Genomic DNA, 18,709 nt, shown 5'->3' with positions numbered 1-18,709 from the left:
TGCCCCTTTCATGCACCACTCCGGTGTACCATGTGCAGTTCCGCATAATGTTGTCTAGTGCCTTGGCGTGTCTCCAACAACACAGTTTACATCCCGTCTCGTCTGCGGCGATAGTAGAGCGTCTGTAGATGATATAGGTGACAAGTAAAATCTTAAGTTTAAACAACTCACCTGTTCTGGCACGTTCTCAACAGCGTCGCGGCATGTTTTTTGGCTGGACCAGCAGCGGCGGGCTGGGAGACTCCTTGCGCTGTTTTACGCCCACCTCTGGACGCAAATAATCTGTGAAAAGGGCGTTAATGGTTGGTTAAGCGGGGGAAGACGCTTACAGTGATCGACGACCACTTCGACGTCACCAGCGTGTTTCTTGACTGGACGCTCTTGGTAGTCGTCAGATTTCTTTTGTTTGTTCTTGAGACGCTGGGTACCGACACGCGCGTTGTTTTTGTAGAGCTGTATCTCATCCTGTGTCATGTCATGTGCTGATTCACGAAAAACGAGCCTACTTTGTCCAGCACTTTGTAAGCACGCAGGAGAGTAAAGAGAATATCCATGTCTGAAATACCCTGCTTGGTGCTCGGGTTTGCCATGAGAGTGGCATCTGCTTTCAAAAGATCGAGTAGCGACGGGCCACCTGTATGACGAAAGGGATTGAGATATCTAACTCTGCGCAAAATCAGGGTCGCCTACCTTTGTGCTTGACATACTCTCCAATCTTATCAGCGACGTCTGAAGAAAGTCCTTTCTCTTCTGTCATTTCTTTCTTCACTTCTAGCCAAGGAAGCTGTTCTCGATTAGAACCAATATCGGGAATGCATCTCTACCGGATGGTAAGTGGCATTAGGGGCGTGCATTTGCTTGACCTAATCATTCTTCGGGTCAGCTCCCAAACATTCTAATATTTCCACATCGATGCGAGAAGGTAGCTCGAACTTGATCACTACGTAATGTATTGAGAGTGGAGTCAAGGGGGAAGATGTATTGAGAGTGCAGAACGTGAATGTTAAATCGTACTGTATATGATAAAAAAGCAAGATAGCAAAATGAAACGCCTTATGTATGTATTGAAAATCTTGGAGTCAGTGCCCGCTTCTCCTGGCATGGAGATGTCACTGCCTTACGCGTAGTGGTTTTGTTGTATAATTCAGTCCTATTGATGGTGCGTGAGTTACGACAACAATTATCAGATCGAGGGGACGCAACACACCTGACTCAGAGACACAGCAACAATATGCTGTGGTGAGAAGTTCCACCGCGCAAAATGCGACACCACCCACTCCGGCATGACAATTGTGAGATGTTCAGCGAGTGCTGACGAGAATAAACGAGCCGGGAAGTGAGGATAGTGGCGGAAAGGATCGAGGTGAGAATGCAATGGAAGGTGATACCGCACGGCGAAGCATACTCCTCGCTCGGTCTCGAATATATATTTGATAGTCCCTGGTGTCGGTTGTACATTCCTAAGGCCGTCAGGGTAATAAAGAATCAGGCTGTTGCCAACATGAGTGGAGTCGCGAGTGTAGACAAATCCCTCGTGAAGCGTGCGAGCATGCAAGACTGCCGCCGAACTTGAATGAGATGGCGAAGGTCTTCTGGAATGTTTTCTTTTGTAGTCGGGGGCAGCGGGCGATTTTCAGATACATCGCTGGGATTAGCGTTGATCGACGGAGACACAAATTTGTCGAATAGCAACTTGACCTCTCTAAATATGGAGGACAAGAAGGTCGGTTCAGCCAGCATTTGAGCTTTGCAGCTTTGATGTATGACCGGAGGAGAGTTGATTCTTGCTGTCCTGCATACCCGCATAGCATAAGATGTCTATCATTGACAAAGAAATTGAAATGTTACCAAAAATATGATTGCTAGGCAATCGCTGCAGTTGTCCGATGAGCCGCTCATACGGAAACACCACCAGGACCGTACGGGTCCGAAGAGTTGCAGATAGTCCCAAACGTGCAACATATGGCCATTGGTTCGATGGCGTGCATGGGGGAGTATTACCTGTAAATTCCCTATCCAATCGATCATATATGTACGGTATGCGTCTGCGCGATCCTTCGTCATGGATCGCAGACATGCGATACGAATGGCAGAAACAAGGGCCATCGTGTGATCAAGGATGGCACGACGACTGGCTGCAATATCTGAGTTGCGATGTGCCGACCCCTCGCCCCATAAACTGACTAGTGCTATGGGTAAGTATACGGTCGTTAATGTGCGCCATTCGTCGGCCTTCACGGTCCCAGCTTTGGTTTCCCCAAAGTTATAGGGGACTGATCTTAAAAATGAGGGCGTATCTGACGTCTTAATGACATCAGAAATACGTTGCATAACTTCTGGTGTAGCAATACGTGATTTTGACGACTCGGGAGAGAAAGGTGTTTCGACGCTACAAATGGGTCACTTAATCAAGAGAGAACGAAGACAGCAGTATTAAAATGCCTACCCAACCAAGGAGCGATCTAACCCAGTGAACTTTGTAAACTTTTTTGCCGGGGTGCATGACCTCTGGCCCGATGCCCAAGCCTATACATACGAACCGAAGGCATGCTACCTTTTTCGACAAAAGCTTTCTCTCTAAGTCAATAAGGTGATCCTCGACAGCTGAAGGTCAGCTCCCTCCAGGTCTGTAACCGCTTCTGTAAGAAGGCTATAGATTGACTTGATAACGTTGATGTCCTTCTCGTTAAACTCTGGAGGTTTGTTAAGATCGACGTCAACGAAAGGATATTCGAAAGCAGGGATAACGTCGAACTTGCGATTGGCGGAGTCAACTGTGAGGCCTAGAAATTCACGGAAATGAGCTTGTGCGAGACCCTCAAGGAGACAATGCATAGTATCCACAACAATTTGACGGGAGGGATCCCAGTATGATAACCTCCAGAGTGTTGACCATCGCACACCGTGCGACGCAAACAATTTGTTGCGTTCAAGTGAAGTTCCGGCGTTCTTCCAGAGCTCAGCATAGCGACGCACTTCGTTCTTGTCCCTGAGAACCCAATCTTCAGATTGGATATCTGTTCTACCGCAAGTTGACCTGTGCCAGCAATGGCAGGCAGTGCAATAAAAGTGGCTTGTCGGACCCGCCAGCTGAGCAGCCTTTCTCCGCTGGGAGGTCACATACAAGAAACGCTATAAGACTGCGGTAACCCGACCAGTAGCATGGAGAGCTGTGCGAGAATAGCGTATCCCGCGCTCCCAACTTTCCACCATGTCGTCAACCACAGGATCGAGAAAATGATTCAGCTCATCGCCCGAAGGTTCTGAAGGTCCAGGAATGATGCCAGCTAAGTACATGTTCTCAGGTTTATATCGCATCTCGAGGGGGAGATTCAAACATGCACAAGAGATGATGCCGGTAGAAGTCGAAGCATTTCGCTGGAGATTGCCTTCAATGTTGAAAAAATCAATGTTGAGGGTGAACGCGTATCGACCCTCGACGCCTCTGTCGACAAATAGGGATTGCCCGGAAGGACCCTTGAAATCACGAAAGAAGTTGGCATCCCAACATCCTTGATAATATGCGGTGGGCTCCCAATGGACGCCAGCAAATCATCGCAAGGCTTATCCATCAACGCTTCGAGGTCGGGACGAGAGAGCAATCCAGCAAGGTAGTCGTGGAAGTGGTGATAAAGGAAGATTTTAATTGGCACTAATTGGCCATCATGAGAGAGCTGCAACAGCGGTTCATCGCAAGGACCATTCTCTGGTATCGGGCTGTTGAAGCACTTCGCGGGATACCGGACATGACCTGAGTTGAGGCCGGTCGGTTTATAAGTACAGTTGCATGCCGGACAGACTGCGTAGGTTGTAGTCTGGCCATCGAGACTGAAGCGCGAAAGGGTGGTTTCCATAGAGCGCGGAATTTGAGAGAGTATATTTTGACGGCGAGACTCAGAATGAGGGGTCTGAGCATCCATAGCAAGGCTCAAAACGAGGGCAAGGACTCCCATGAGGAACTCCCCGTGTCTGCGACCGATGCCAAAAATGACGACGGAGACGGCCCCTAGAAAGAGGGATACCTGAGCTATCTCGTCGCAGAGTCAACTGGCAAGTCGAAATGGTGTGCTTCACGTATCTCAGTCGAAGGGCACAAGAGGGATGAACAAAACTCACAGGAATCAAATTCGAACGGCTCAGATGTCAGAGGGAGCTCATCTTCCTTGTCGCAAAGGAGCCCGTACATGTCATCACACGACGACTCCAGCTGGGTTTTGTGGGAAACGATAAACGAGACCTTGTGCTTGACTTTTCTGAGGGCCGTCGCGATCACGGCCAGTTCTTCTCGGATAGTTTGAATAACAACACGAGAAGTCGCAGATAAAATTCGACTGCGAGCCTTGACTATCCGTGACTCCACGATATTCAAGGCTAATTGAGATTTTGAACGGCGCCGCTGCTCAACAGCCTGAAGGGCTCGAGCAATGTGTCTGTGGGAACCACTAAGTTAGAAAAATAAGGCGAGGCGGGGTATCCTACTCACTGCATGTCATCTACCGTGGTTGTACCGTTCAGAGAATGGTAGATCTGTCCCTTGTCTTGCTGAACTTCCGAACGCGAATTCCAGAGTTTGCTGTGACTGTCTGGGTTGGTATCATTGTCGGTAAGCGTGATGGCAAATAGCTCGGCGGCGAGAATGTCGACCTGCGAAGCGTTTGACTCTAGCTGCTGGCGAGCGAGATGAAGCACGGATGTTTCACGTTCGGACGACGAATCCGAGTTGGCAGCTTGCAATAAATGCACAGTTTTCATGGCGATGGGCACTCCTTTGCCGCCAGGATTCCTGGGCACGCCGTCCCCTCCAATGTCGCAGCATCGCGCACACTTGCAAAGAAACATGCGAGTAGGCATCTAGTTGTTGATCTGATCTTTGAGAGATAAAGTCAAGGTAGAGAAGAATAAACTCACTATAAAAGCGTCAAGTAGCACGTCTGGATCCCCTGTTGTTAAGGGCGATGCCAAATTACAAGGAGCTTCTGTACGATATAAGGTGCCGAATCTACAGTATAAGTGTAAATTAATATTTCTGAGAACGCAGATGCTTGGGAAAGTCTTACATTTGAACGGACGAGGCCCCATGTTGTTATTACAACGAACCATCTAAGATACAGGGTGTAATTTAGAATTTCTGAGAATAACAGACGTACTTGGCACTTACATTCGAACGGACGGACGACTTGTATTTCATTCATTATCAGTACGAGCCTGACTTTTGTGCTAATTGTTGCTCATGATCATCATACATACTGACTACAGTGCGAGTATGACTACAGTTACAGGACTACAGGACTACAGCTAGTATAGGACAATCGAATCGGAAAAGAAGGCAGTCAGCAACCGAGACGCGTCTAAATACTGAATAACTTTGTAATGAAACTCCGCCTAAATTTGGCGCTCAGTGCCCGGCGTTGTCAGCGCTCAGCGCTCAGCGCCCCGATGGGTCATATTATTATGTACATGTAGTATAGTGAATTATATTATGATTTTGGTGCGACCTGCACATCCACACCTAATTCAACATCACCCGCAGCAAAGCTACGCATGATGTTGACAAGATCCTCGGCAGTAGTAGCTGAGTAACCTCGCAAAGTAAAACGCTTGGACTTTAGGAAAAGCTTGAAATCCATGCCGCAGATAAGCGCCTATGATCGCAATTAGTATTGAAAAATGCTGCAACAACAACACACACACCAAGGTATCACCTGCAGCACCGGAGACTAAACCATCCGAGTAGTCAATCACTAAGTGTTTGATGCTGACCATAGAATGAGCGCCCGATAAATACATCATTGCTCTACTGCTGGGATGACTTTTAGGCAAGGAAAGGACAAGATATCCGATGCTGTCGCAATAGCCAATACATTGTAAAATGGAGGCGATGTAGTCGGGCGATGCATCATGTGCTTGTAAGGAAATATGAAGGCAGGCGAAGATTTGTTGCGTACGATGACTCCGAAGGACTGGGGAGGAGATGTGACAGGGGTCCATCTAGCATAGATAGAGAAAGACTCAAACGAGTGGTGATTCGATTGGCCCTCCAAGGACTACCAGGTCGCGGGATGACACTGAGGTTAGTGATAGCAGGGTGACAGGCCAGAAAACGAACGAGCGTGGATGGCGCACAGTCCGCATTGACTCGGGAGTTCGACAAGGGTTGGAATCGCAAGATGGCGCAGGAGTTTATCCCAATGCGCAGAACTGAGCTTGACGGAACTCAGTCGAAGCTTTTCCAAACTGCAGGAAAGGCGGATGGTTTGAATTGTGAAAGGAAGGACGTTTGGGGAAAAGAATGCCTGCGAACATGTTTCAAAGGCTTTCAGGTTGTTCGCACCTACACACGGCTGAATTCGGGTGAGGCCGGTGACGGACGATGAGACTGTCCCGTCGCAAAAACCCATGCACGTCAGCTCTTCGACGCCGGAGGCACGGATGCTTTCTAGTAATGCAACAATTTGTGGGAGAACCGGGGATGTGAGAATGTCAAAATTCCAAAGAAGTGTGATATATCGTATCAATTTGTGGGGGACGGATTCGAGGAAGTGGGAAAATGCGGATAGCTGTGAGGATCGCAAACCAGAATCCAGCCAACTCAACACCATACGCGGCGGACGAAAAGTATCTGTTCGCCTCCAAGTAGCCAGAACGTCAAAATTCTGCGGGTCTACACGAATGTGGAATAAATCCTTTGGGGAGGTTGGGAAGTTTCTGTTGAGGAAGAAGAGTGGAGCAGCGATTTCTCTCAACAGAGAAGAAACTTGTGTGACAGTGCGCAGATCTTGCACTCCTAGAAGGGCGACGGTAGCGATGAGGATTTCCACAGGTAGGGACCAAATGAACCATCTTGGTCTTGCACGGTTTATGAGATGTTACACGTTGGAGGGCAAAGGGATCTAGTTGAGCCTCCGCTTTATGCTGTAAGAAAAGTCAGACTACAGTCTAAAATCAGCAAAGACAATTATGTATAGGAGTCATTCCATACCACTTCCCTGAACAAGTGATTCATTGTAGGGCTGATTAAATCAGTGTTGTGGCGAATTATCTTTGGCTATAGCTTCATTAACGCTAATACCGATTTTTGAAAAATAAACTTTACCGTAGCATCGGAATATAGCATAGCAACTTGACATATGTCGCCCGTGGAATAAGATTTGAGAAGACGTCGCTTTTGAGGGGTGACCAGGTCACCCGAGGTCGAATTTACGCTTCAAAGAAGGTCCCTTGCTTTCAAGTGCTAGAGAGTCGATGTCCTGTGGAGTAAGGAGTTAACTCGAGCTTGATTTACATATGAAAGACATCACCTTCGAAGGTCCTAGACTGCTGGGGAAGTCTATCTTTGACACGAAGTCCTGCGACTGCATCGAAAGACGTAAGTCACGAGAAATAGAGGTCAAATGTATGAGGCGCACATCACGCAAAACACTTTTGGGGCTGGAGAGGTAACTTGCCGAGTTTCCCATCGCAAAGGTGGGAGAAATGTATATGCAATTCAATGACCTTGGCAATGTCACTTGCTTTAAGTTGGGCGAAGCTATTGTGGTTGGGGATAGGGGACTTATTTTTTATTTGGTATACCTGGAGGATAAGCGGCACTCACGGAAGCGAGTATGTGTAGCGAGTATGTGTAGCTGGAGACAAGATACCAAATGCAGCCTTGGATGAAGTTGAGAGGATTTAAAGACTACAGTTGCAGGTTAGCTGAATCGCAATTCACTCATGCCGTGCCAATCACCTCGCAAGGCAACTGCTGCCCGTAACGTACGCTACAATCTGTACGTTTGGCCCTACACTTCAAGCAATGAAAGTATCCCACCCATCATCACACCTCTGACGAGAACCCTTGCCTTGTATTTCGACCAGGAGGTCCCGCGCGATGCTGTTGTAAGTACAGATGTCAAAACTGCGGTCAGGAATGACTGAACTGAACATTCGAGTGGATGGGATCCGCTATGTTGGTCGACGAACCCCATGCACTCGAACTCAATGGGACAACGGAAAATCCCCAATACGTTTCAATTCAGAACATTAATATTGATCTCGCAGAAAATGAGGTTAGTAAGACTGTTATGTAGCCCAGCTCAAACTGACCTTAAGGTTTTCAAAGAATAGAAACACATTATTGGCGGCGAACCATAAGGGGCGCATGTCTCCAAATAAAGAAAACTTGTTCGCAACCTAGAGAAAGTGGTAAACAAGTGTATTGATCATAATTGTGAAGGGAACCCTACTACTGACATTTTACGCGAGAGGATCTATGCAGCGATTGAGGGAGCAATATTAGGCGTAGAGGTGGATGAGATTATGCGCAGGCATGTCCCAAAAGCCGAGAACATCAGAACAAGCGACAAGACACACGTAAGATAGTCACCTGGTTTCGCAGTAATCTACTGATGAAATTCATTAGAAGCTTTCAACCAATAACGACAATTTAATCTCACCTGCAGCACAATACATCTTTAATGGGATGAGACGTCTGTTTTCCCTTGGGAAAATCCTCAGCGCACAATCAGAACCACACGGACCATCTTCATCCGGAACAGTTCCAGACCCCATTGGAAATAACCGTAGGTCGGATGCATCATTGCGTTCGGCTGCTGGAATGCCAGGACAGTATCATGCGCCAACTGCGTAAGAGTGTTGAACTATGAATCGAATGCATACTCGAATGTACATACTGTATACCATGCCAACCATGCCAACTGCAAAATCGTATTAGTACCAAAAATCAGAGATAATAACGACTTACACAACAACTATCAAGCCTCCCGTGTTCACAGTTGGTCTGCCCACATGGTTTTTGCTGCCATAATAGGCTCCCTAATGACCCGCAGTTAAGTAGCTGTCACTGGACAATTTATAACCAATCAGCAGTTCGTATGTACAATGTCCGGGCTACTCTGGGCTACGCTATCATACAAATAACACCTCGTTTATCAAAGTAAGGATTTACTGGTGGGCAACAATAATCTCCATCCTCTGGAACTTCTTCTTTGATACTGTGAATGATGAGTGTTGGTCAATCAACCAAGAAGCATCATAGAACGCTCTTGGTAGGCCTTCAATTGCTGTTCGAGAAGACTTTGATTTAGCGTTACGAAGACGCTTTGCAGGCTTGCTTCTGCGAGGAGTGAAGACTGCGGCACCCGTCAACGCTGTTGGTCAATGATCTGCATCTCGTGAGTGAAATCAGCTCTCCATGGCATACTCTTCCACCGAAAGACCTGAACGTCTCCATCTTCGTGCTCACTCTCGTCAGAGCTCATGCCATTTTTGCCAAGATTCTCCACAATACCCCGAAGATACTCCCACACTGCCTGATCATGCTTTCCCATCGCAATCCTATCACTCAGCAGCGTCGCTGTGACTTTTTTTCGAGTCTCAAACTTCTAGTGGATAGCTCAATATGCTTCCATACTCTGAAAAAAAGTAAACTCACCATCACCCTGCGAGTGAGGACCCTAGCGAGCCGCAGTCGCTCATTTGTTTGATCCACGAGTCAATCTCCCACTTGTTGCGCGGTCTCACGAGTACCGTCGCTAAGGCTGAGAGGTTGAGGCCCTTCTCCAACACTTGCAGCATTGACCGAATTTCAGTGTAATATCATCTCTGATAGATTGAGAAGACCGTATAGCCCATCCGTTTGCTAGTTGCATAGTTGCATACTGGGAACAAAGTAAATCAATGACATGTTGGTTCCACATGGAGTTGTGCGTGGTCGACATATCCCATTGCATTGCAAGTGGGTCAGGACCAGGGCCCGTTTCATGTGTGAAAGACAATATAGCTTCATGTGATGCTGACACATGAAGCATAAATTCTTCGTCTTTTGTGGCGTGGAATGCATTTTTTGAACAACTCTTGGACATTTGCCTGATGTTTGCGTGAGCAGAGGTATTTGCTTTAAGTAATTATGAACCTTATTGTCTTGGCGCTGGGTATCCGTGAAATTTTCAACAGGGGGTTTAAGGTGTTTGTGTCTTGGGCAAGGTCCCCGGGAAGACGTTGTTTGAGGAGTCTGAAGAACCTTCGCAAGCGCCTCAGCAAGCATGCCTATGGTCGCGTTCGTGATCGGGACGTCTCCTAGGAGTGAAGTTAGGGTGGGTCTACTGTCCGTCTGAGGTTCCTCGTCCGTGTCAGATTCAGAGCTGGAACCGGGAATCTATGATGCACGGTGTCAGCAAACAATGTGCATGTGAAGTCATCGGCTTACTGGTGAAAACCCAACAATATTGGTACATGTAGCCACAGGTTTTTTGCCAACAAGAGCCGCCAGGCAGGTGCGAATGCAGGTGACAAAGCACTGGCATGTCGAATTTGATTCTGTGAAATGGTAAGAAACTCTGGAACACCAGTGATTCGATATGTACATCCAACGAATTAATTTTGGAACTATACTTGGCGTCCAAGCGGGTTAATTCAGATTCATTGTCGGCCAAAAGCCTATCTCTTGCCAAACACATTTTGTGTTCAAACCGAGATTGTTTCTCGGCCAAGAAGCGTTTCTATTTCAGCGCGGGCCTCTGTTTGGGCCTTTTGACAATCAAGTACCATATTGTTCTGTCAATGCAAGTCAGAATATTTATATGACGGCAAAAGCATCCTACCTGAAGCTCTGCAACTTCTTTACAATGGTTCTCGTCCAAGGAGGCGAGGGCATTAGCACTGTCACGCTGAAGAGATTGATTCTGTTGTTGATGCTGTGCAATGGCTGACTGCATCTGTGATTCGCAGACGTTCGAAGTGACCTGAAGTGAGTTAAGTATGGGCGCAAGGGATGTGAGATTACATTTACCTGCGCATGGCGCTTTCGAAGTAAAAGATCATGGTTGCTAAAATTTAGTCTCGCGCACATCTTCACGCAACTTGGATGACCGATCGACTTCTTTGAGAAAGACCTTGTTGGGCTAAACATTTGTTAGCTATTTTATGGAGGCAAATTTGATGATCCCTACTGGCTGCTCGTCGTCATCTCTTGCCCTACGAGCAGACTGCCAAGGATTATCTAACTCCATTGCAGACTCCTCGTTAGAGGAAAGAGCCGGTTGCGGTGGGTATGTGTGCGTTATTGCTGAGGGACGACAGTCATTCGTGATCTATGCCAGCCAACATAGCATTTGCAGGCGGGTACGTATGTGTTGCGGCCAAACAAGGTCGTGGAGGGGGTGCGACTCCACAACTTCAGGAACCAGATCGTCTGAAGAGAACAGGGACATCAGACGGGACATCTTGACAGGTTATTTTGCAATCAGCAACTTTATCTTATCGGAAAGATGACTCACTCTTTGTGAGACCGAATGTGAATACGTCGACGATCTGGATCCTCAGACTTTAATCACATTCAAGCCGAACAAAACCCTGGTATCATGATAACATGCTTTATCAACAACGGCATTCTGACCGCTTCTGGCACAAAAGTATTGACTACGGCTTCCCAACTCCTTCTGGAATAAGGCAAGTATTATTATTTACGAGAATTGTTTTGTCATGCCTTCGCGGAAGTGTTTTTCAGTTGCATCTGAATTATGTCTCCTACTGGCCAACACCCATGATAGTCAGCCAATTCCGGAAATTGGGTCAGAGCCTAGAAAATAAGTTAATATCAAGCTGCTATAGTAACTGTACAAATACCTCTTTGTGAACCTCATGCAACGCAGCGGGGGTTTGAAGTTTCTTGCTCGTGTCAACGTCACAGTACTTCTTGATTGACCGGTGAACGCACTCCTAATTTCAAGTGAGGACGAAGGAAGATATAAACCACTACAGTCTCACCTTGAGAGACTTGAAGCGGTTAACATCCCAGTTGAGCGCCTTCTCCAAGTTGTACCCACCACGACCAGGACGCCCCACCTCACCCTCCGGTTTGAGGATTTTGGAGTCCTTGGAACTTAGAGAGGATAAGGAGGAATATATCGACACCTTCTCAGACTCGCCATTCTCTGTCGTGAAAGATACTGATTTAACAACTTTGGGGGTAGGCGCGCGAGAAGGGACGGGTAACGTTCCACGAGATGTGGTCATGAAGATGTGGGAAGGAGTAAAGGTGCTTCCCCTGAGTGGAAGAGTAGAGAACGCCATCTCTTCCTGTTGGGAAATCAAGACGTGCGATAACGTAGCACAAAACATCTTCGTGTGATATGTCAATAACGGAAGGGCCTGGGGAGGACCTTCAGATTCATAAAAAGGAATGACGGGAGAGGAGAATTGAAGCATGACTGACTTTGGAACTGACCAGAGCTGCAAGAAGATATTTGATGTCAAATAATGGATGACAGCAATGGCAATTTGGGTCTAGATCGGAAACCCAGGGTTGCCAAGTGGATGGCGTTTGTTGTGATATCCCTATATTAACCACAAGGTCTTAACGTTTACATCTAGCAATGCTTTTCCTTTCGAACTGATTGCAAAGAATATTGCCTGGAAGGGCAGCCTCAGTTGGACACAAGAACGCAATTAATTGCCTAGCAGTCTCTCACAATGGAAATACGTTAGCAAGCGGGGGTATGTTGAATATTCAGATTGACATTCTACATACTCACCCAAGTACCAGGCTCAGACGGCATGAGGATCTGGGACCTCAAACGACGAGTAGCAGCTCCCAACTCCACGTCAAACACCAGCCATCCAAAATCCGGCCGATCCGGTGACTTGCGCGTGCTGGATAACACGCCAAGAAGCAACGCGCGAAACACTATGCTATGGCACAGGACTGGGCTTTATATGCATTTGGCAACAGCAAGGACAAGGCTTAGAAGACTTCAATGCAAAAGTGTCAAGGCGAATTGGAACGGGTAAAGAGATCATGTGTCTCACCTATGACCATACTGGCGACGACACTCGTATTGCAAGTGGAACACGCGACAAACGAGTTCAAGTATGGACATACGACTTCAAAGGACCATTGGTACCAGTCTTCAGCATTGAGCTCTCCACCACCATTCCGCGTAGTGTCAACTTCAATCGAACAGCAAGTAGAAACTTGCTTGTATTCGGAATGTATGACGGCGAGATGTAGGTGCACGTCCATACATTATCAGTACATGTCCAATGTTATTTCAGACATACGCTTCGGGGCTCAGACGGCGTTGTCATCGCTACAAACAAGGCTGGACCGATGATGTGAGTGATATCATCAGGCAAGTCAAAATTACTTACTGATCTACCCAAGCGGGCACGCTGTTGTGGATGCCCCTCAAACACTGTTCCTAATCGACAACGTGATGAACGGATTTAGCTTGCATCGATTAGAAGATGGAGCATGCATCCGTACCTACAATACCAACCCAACCAAGACATTCCCGAAGCAGGTCGTTTTTGGTGAACAGGCTACCCTAATCGTTGGAGGCAGTGACGCAGGAACTATTCATATTTTTGACAAGAATGAAGGTACCCTTAGGCAAGTATTGCAACATGCAGACAGGGGGCGAGCGCAAACTGTAACGGTGAGGCATTTTCATCAACTAATGGAATGTGAGTCTGACAGATACAAGACGTATGACAGCGTGCACCATAGCCTGATTTTTGGAGCAACATCTACCAATGACGCAGAACCGACCATCTCCATCTGGTGTCGCAACGTGCGACATTGCCAAGCAACCGTCCACTGGGGTCAGCGATCAAGAATTTCATGCGGGGAGTACTCCAGCTGGCTATCGCAATGGTGATAATAGCATATGTCATTAATATAGTACGTCATAATATGGGATGCGAAGCACTCACTAATCAGAATGCAGTGGATTGGTCAAACATCGGGGATCACATTGCTGGGAAATGTCTGGCGGGAGTATTCAAAGTTGGGGGCTCGAACGAGTGACTTGACGAATGCTGACATCCGTTCCTTGGTAGAACAATATATTGAGGTGCAGAGAAGTGAAGAACTGGAGCGATCGCGAAGCTCAGGAATGAATCACAGGCATGGTGGACGAGCAAAGCTGCAAGAAGAGCGACATGCAGTCATTCTGCTCGGCAATTAACGTTAGATACTATTTAAATCTCAAGTGCATGCTTACCTGTCCAAATTTTGGGCGGAAAGCAGGCGTCCAACACAGACAGCGCTGCGAAGAAGAGCGACATGCGGTCATTCTCTGACCGGCAATTAACATTAGATACCATTTAAATATATCAAGTGCATGCTTACCTGTCAAAATTTTGGGCGGAAAGCAGGGCGTCCAACATAGACGCGCTGCAAGAAGAGCGACATGCGGTCATTCTGACTGGCAATTAACGTCCAGACTTTGAGCGGCGGAATGCAAGTGTCCATCACAGACACGCTACAGCTGCATACATTGATGCGAAATTAATGCACTACTCTACAATACATTGCGATACAAACTCTACACTATCTACACTACGAACATAGCGAAGCTTGGCATGGAAGTCGGAAAGAAAGCCAGTTCACTGAATGAACGCCTGCTATATAGTGAACGCCTTGCTACATAATTACATAATCAAACTCCGCCAGAAATTCGAGTGGCCATTTTGCGCCCACTGCCAGACCGGCATCGCCCGCTGAGTTTCAATCTATAGTCATTCTGTATATCATGGCTTCTGTCTACCTTAAGTGGTTTTCTTTTCCGATTCCCATACATTGATAGTGATAGTACTTGTGCAGAATATTATTATAGTAGTAGTGGACCTAACAATACTTAGAACAAAAAAACGCTATGGTCCACCTCCCGCATAATAGACAATTCGCTGTGTCCACTGTGGCCGCTGTGGTCCACACTGCAGTCGTTCACTATAAATACTGGTCTCGCGCCTTCATGGTTTTCTTTCCGCTACAACTACCTCGATACGAACAGTATTACTAGTCTTTACGTAGACTTAGCTATTGAATCTATCAAATCTAGTATGTGATGTTCCAATTCGCGTTATCATAATGCTGAACCTATTCTATAGACTACAGAAACCATGGCCAAACGTGCCGCATCCAATGATGGTGCACCTACCTCGAAGCATATCAGAATTGATGACGGTGAGTAGCAACACGATATCGCCCTATAGATTTATTCATGAGCGAATCATAGGGAATCAGACAATACCGACAACACCACTAGCGGATAAGCATGCATGGGCGATTTTAGAGCAATTCCTTACCACGGACATGACGTATCCTCAGATGGAAGACGCTCTACTATCGTACCTCGGCGATCAATATTCCGCAGATGATTGGAAGGAATCCCGAGACGCGTTATTTTCGGGTGACGGTGATGACGAGCTTGCCTTGGCAAACCTACGTGCTGTTAAGGCAAAGCACATACATCCAGCCTTATCCGCTCCCAAGGATTCTTCCATGGCCGACAGGCGATCGACCAGTGCGCGCATTCAAAGTTCACGTAGACGAGCCAAAGTAAGCGAAAGTATTTGATTATATTATTTTCACATGCTAAACAGCCACTGTATCAGTCGAAAAATCCCTACCTCGATCTGGCTGCTGCAGACGACGACGGAGGAGGAGGAGGAGGAGGAGGAGGAGGAGGAGGAGGAGGAGGAGGAGGAAGAGAACCACAACAAACCCTCGGAGCCCTGGAAGGTTACCTCCTTGCCAGGACTATCATCAGGCCGCCAGGTTTACTGCAGCTATCAACGAAATCACGAATCGATTCGAAGGCACACAACCTAGCCCATCACAAGATCGTCAGACTATTCCCACCTCGATATCTGGCCTCATCCCTTTAGCTGGATTGCAGGACGGGAGGATGTATCTTCTCCATGTCCAACGTAAGTCTTTCTATCGATGTCATATCATTCGTAACTCATCAATTACAGGAAATGTCACAGATTATATCGCTGCACACCTTCGGAGGAAAAAATTTGCCGTCAAGGTGTCAGCTTGGATAGCTGGCCAGCTGTATGTGGTGGCAGGACAGCCCCAAAACCATCGCAGATTCGCTTCCTTTCTCGCTCTACCTCGCCGTGAAACAATATCTCGTCATAACGGATGAGGAACGTGAAATGGTCGAGCGTTCTTGCAGCAAGCTTCCCATTCCAGCTTGGGTGAGGATCAAGCATGGCAAGTATAAGGGCGACATAGCCCAAGTCTTCGATTCTGATTTGCCGAATGATTTGGTTGCGGTCTTGGTTCCCCTACGAGATTTCCCATACCCCATGTCCCGAGGATCTCGGTGTCTACTCGACCGATCCCGCCTTCCGAACGGGGACGCGGTCTCCAACATCTATCGCGATGACGAAGTTATAGGCTGCAAGTACAAAGGAGAGAGATACTACATGGGCCTCCTACTTCACAACTTCCACCGCGATCGCCTAGAACGTGTCGTCTGCCCTCACGTTAACGACATTGAACTCCATTTGCGATCCGGATGGGACAAGTCATTCCTCAAGAGCACTGTTGTTGCGTTTTCGATGCAGTTCTTGCACGCAGGCGATTGGGCCAAGATCGTCAAAGGAGATCTTAGTTCAGAAGTCGGGATGGTCACCTCAACCGACCATACTGTCGGTTCTGCCACCTTGGATTTGAGCTTGAGTGGACACCGAAAGGAAGTAGAATGTCGATTGCAGGACATAGAACGCATGTTTCGGATCGGCGACACGGTTTCGAGTTGTAGCAGGTCCATACTTCGGTGTGGAGGGGCACATTATTGAAATGGTAGATGATATATTTCGTCTTTGTCAAGATGTCTCAAAGGAAGAGGTGAGGGTCTATTTCAATTCAGATTTGGCGAAATCATCTAATATAATGCATCATGGCAGGTGGAAGTTTCAAAGTACTATCTGGACCAGCGCCCTCTGACTCACACGCGGCAAGAACGACCACCAACGCAGCAACTTTTTACACCTCCCGCTGATGTTGAATCGATTCAAATAGGGGATTGTGTAGAAGTACTTGTGGGGGAGCATATAGGCAAGTGTGGCATCGTGCGTTGGCTGCCCAAGGGAGGAGGAACTCTGTGGTTCCAGGACGGAACATTGTACATTCCGGTTCCCATTGCAGTAGTTCGGCGGACACACCTCCCACACCTTCAGACATTACAGTTCACGAAAGACAAGGGCTATGATGTCAAACCTGGAGACATTGTAAGAGTCGCCCGTGGGCCAGAATATCAGACGAAAGGGATCGTGCGAAGCGTCGACTTTCCGAATGCTCGTTGACCCTACTCTCTGACATCGATCATTCACTCGTCAGTAATATCTTCCTCAACCTATGTATATCTATGAATAACTGACTTCTGGCAGGTTGATGTTCCCATCTCTTTCGCGATGAAAATACACAACGCCAGCCTGGATTCCTTCAAACAGGACATCGGCCAAGAAGTATTCATCATTGGGGGTGACCGTAAGGGTTACCGAGCTACGCTCTACAGCCTCGCCAGTAGAGAAATGTACACTTGCTGTGCATGGGCAGCAACGCACTACAATCCCACTCCAGAATGTTGCCACAAGGTAAGCAGCACGCGTATTTTCACAGCGGACTAATTGCTCATATGTGTGTTTAGGTACGGAAGGAGACTAAACGGTACGATGCTCGAAGGAATAGACATGTTGTCTTTCTGTGAGATGCGGAGAAAATCGTACCTAGCCCCACAACCTCGAAGCGTCACCCCCCCACCTGAGAAGGCTCACTCTAGCTCATCGGTTGCAATTGCAGCTCCTGGCACGTCCTCATCCGCCTGGACCAACTGGACCACCAGCCCCGATGATCAGGCTAGCAGTCCTTTGCCCAGCATTAATCCCAGCACTTTGACTGCCGATCCGAATCCCTGGACTGTCGATACTGGCGACACACTAGATAACATTGATTCTCGATCGGAGAAACTCGAAGAGGGTGAGTCCACCCGGGGAGCCATCCATAACATTTTGCTTATTTTATCGTAGGCCCGCTAGCTTGGCTAATGAAAAAGGAATTTTCCTCCAAGCTCACCACGTATCACGTGATGTTAAAAGTCTCGCCCTCCTTTATGAGAGGCAGGCTACACAATCGATTTGTGTCAACCGCTTGCCCTGATCCCTTCCTCGGTCTGAATGGACCCGCCCCCGAGGGCTGTGTTGCAGTGTTCTGTTCATCGAACGGTGCAGGCGCCGCCATTCAGCACTATCACATACCGATCACAGATCTAAGCCGAGCTCCTCCTCGCAAAAAAAATCAAGAGTGTATTGTTCTAGATGGGAGTCATCGCGGTTCCATCTCTACTATAGCTAAGTGCAACCTTAAGAAGAACACCGTGGATATTGCAGTTACTCCTTCTACCTTGGTAACTTTACGTTTTGATCAGATCTGTCTTGTGGAGAAGTCACGCGCTACTATGTGATACCATTATACCATTACCACTACCTTGCCGTTCAATACCATTACCATTACGAAAGCACCCTGCGCGACGAATACCTGATGACTGCTCACCGAGCGCCCACCGAGCGCCCAATGAATGCGCACTAAGATTCCCCATTGCTTAAATTTCGCATTTTCTCAAACTCATTTGAACGTAAGGTAAATTTAAAATTTTCCGGCGTGGCAACACGTCCGTTATTATATAATATTGTGTGGAACATTTTTCTGCAGCTCAAAATTTCGCATTTATCTTTGGACGAACAAGTTAACATTTAAACCAATATTTTTCGAAAAGTGAAAATTTTCGAGTTTTTCATGCATTTAAATAGTTCAAAATTGGTATCAAAATGTGTTATTTGTGCTTTGTCATTCGAAATTTGCCATTAATCCAGTGATAAAATTCAATGTACGAATGACTAATTTGTCATTCTC

At 47.2% G+C, this 18,709-nt stretch overlaps 4 protein-coding genes across 4 annotated transcripts; 1 reads left to right on the top strand and 3 right to left on the bottom strand.

Moving 5' to 3' along the window:
- Nucleotides 1-1,189: 1,189 nt before the first annotated feature.
- Nucleotides 1,190-1,549, bottom strand: DFJ58DRAFT_609369 (uncharacterized protein; the record flags this gene model as incomplete). The annotated part of the gene is made up of 1 exon (XM_041380856.1): nt 1,190-1,549. A coding segment is annotated over one exon (360 nt), but the record flags the coding sequence as incomplete, so codon positions are not given.
- Nucleotides 1,550-5,477: 3,928 nt separating this feature from the next.
- On the bottom strand, nt 5,478-11,222 carry DFJ58DRAFT_847478 (uncharacterized protein; the record flags this gene model as incomplete). Its single annotated transcript, XM_041393465.1, has 27 exons — nt 5,478-5,642; nt 5,862-5,988; nt 6,124-6,293; nt 6,336-6,846; nt 7,186-7,247; nt 7,299-7,352; nt 7,495-7,572; nt 7,595-7,678; nt 7,760-7,781; nt 7,823-7,873; nt 8,086-8,172; nt 8,233-8,249; nt 8,520-8,639; nt 8,669-8,696; nt 8,744-8,814; nt 8,880-8,904; nt 8,948-9,149; nt 9,245-9,383; nt 9,434-9,455; nt 9,622-9,659; nt 9,914-10,156; nt 10,208-10,297; nt 10,471-10,554; nt 10,602-10,742; nt 10,848-10,901; nt 10,950-11,065; nt 11,126-11,222. The coding sequence occupies 27 exons, from the start codon at nt 11,220-11,222 to the stop codon at nt 5,478-5,480; spliced, it is 2,898 nt and encodes a 965-aa protein (XP_041236414.1).
- A 257-nt stretch (nt 11,223-11,479) lies between these two features.
- Nucleotides 11,480-12,207, bottom strand: DFJ58DRAFT_735652 (uncharacterized protein; the record flags this gene model as incomplete). Its single annotated transcript, XM_041386675.1, has 3 exons — nt 11,480-11,578; nt 11,626-11,718; nt 11,767-12,207. 3 exons carry the CDS (start codon nt 12,205-12,207, stop codon nt 11,480-11,482), a joined length of 633 nt encoding a protein of 210 aa, XP_041236413.1.
- Nucleotides 12,208-12,796: 589 nt separating this feature from the next.
- DFJ58DRAFT_735651 (uncharacterized protein) lies at nt 12,797-18,260 on the top strand (the record flags this gene model as incomplete). The annotated part of the gene is made up of 16 exons (XM_041386674.1): nt 12,797-13,005; nt 13,054-13,113; nt 13,163-13,436; nt 13,485-13,571; nt 14,893-14,968; nt 15,021-15,343; nt 15,434-15,526; nt 15,555-15,714; nt 15,763-15,818; nt 15,859-16,501; nt 16,560-16,645; nt 16,705-17,028; nt 17,188-17,394; nt 17,448-17,467; nt 17,547-17,776; nt 17,827-18,260. The coding sequence occupies 16 exons, from the start codon at nt 12,797-12,799 to the stop codon at nt 18,258-18,260; spliced, it is 3,282 nt and encodes a 1,093-aa protein (XP_041236412.1).
- Nucleotides 18,261-18,709: the final 449 nt, after the last annotated feature.

Source organism: Suillus subalutaceus, assembly GCF_016647625.1.
Source record: "Suillus subalutaceus strain FC151 chromosome Unknown DFJ58scaffold_223, whole genome shotgun sequence".
Lineage (NCBI taxonomy): Eukaryota > Fungi > Basidiomycota > Agaricomycetes > Boletales > Suillaceae > Suillus > Suillus subalutaceus.
Note: the sequence above shows the minus strand (reverse complement) of the source record. Positions and strands in the feature narration are given on the sequence as shown.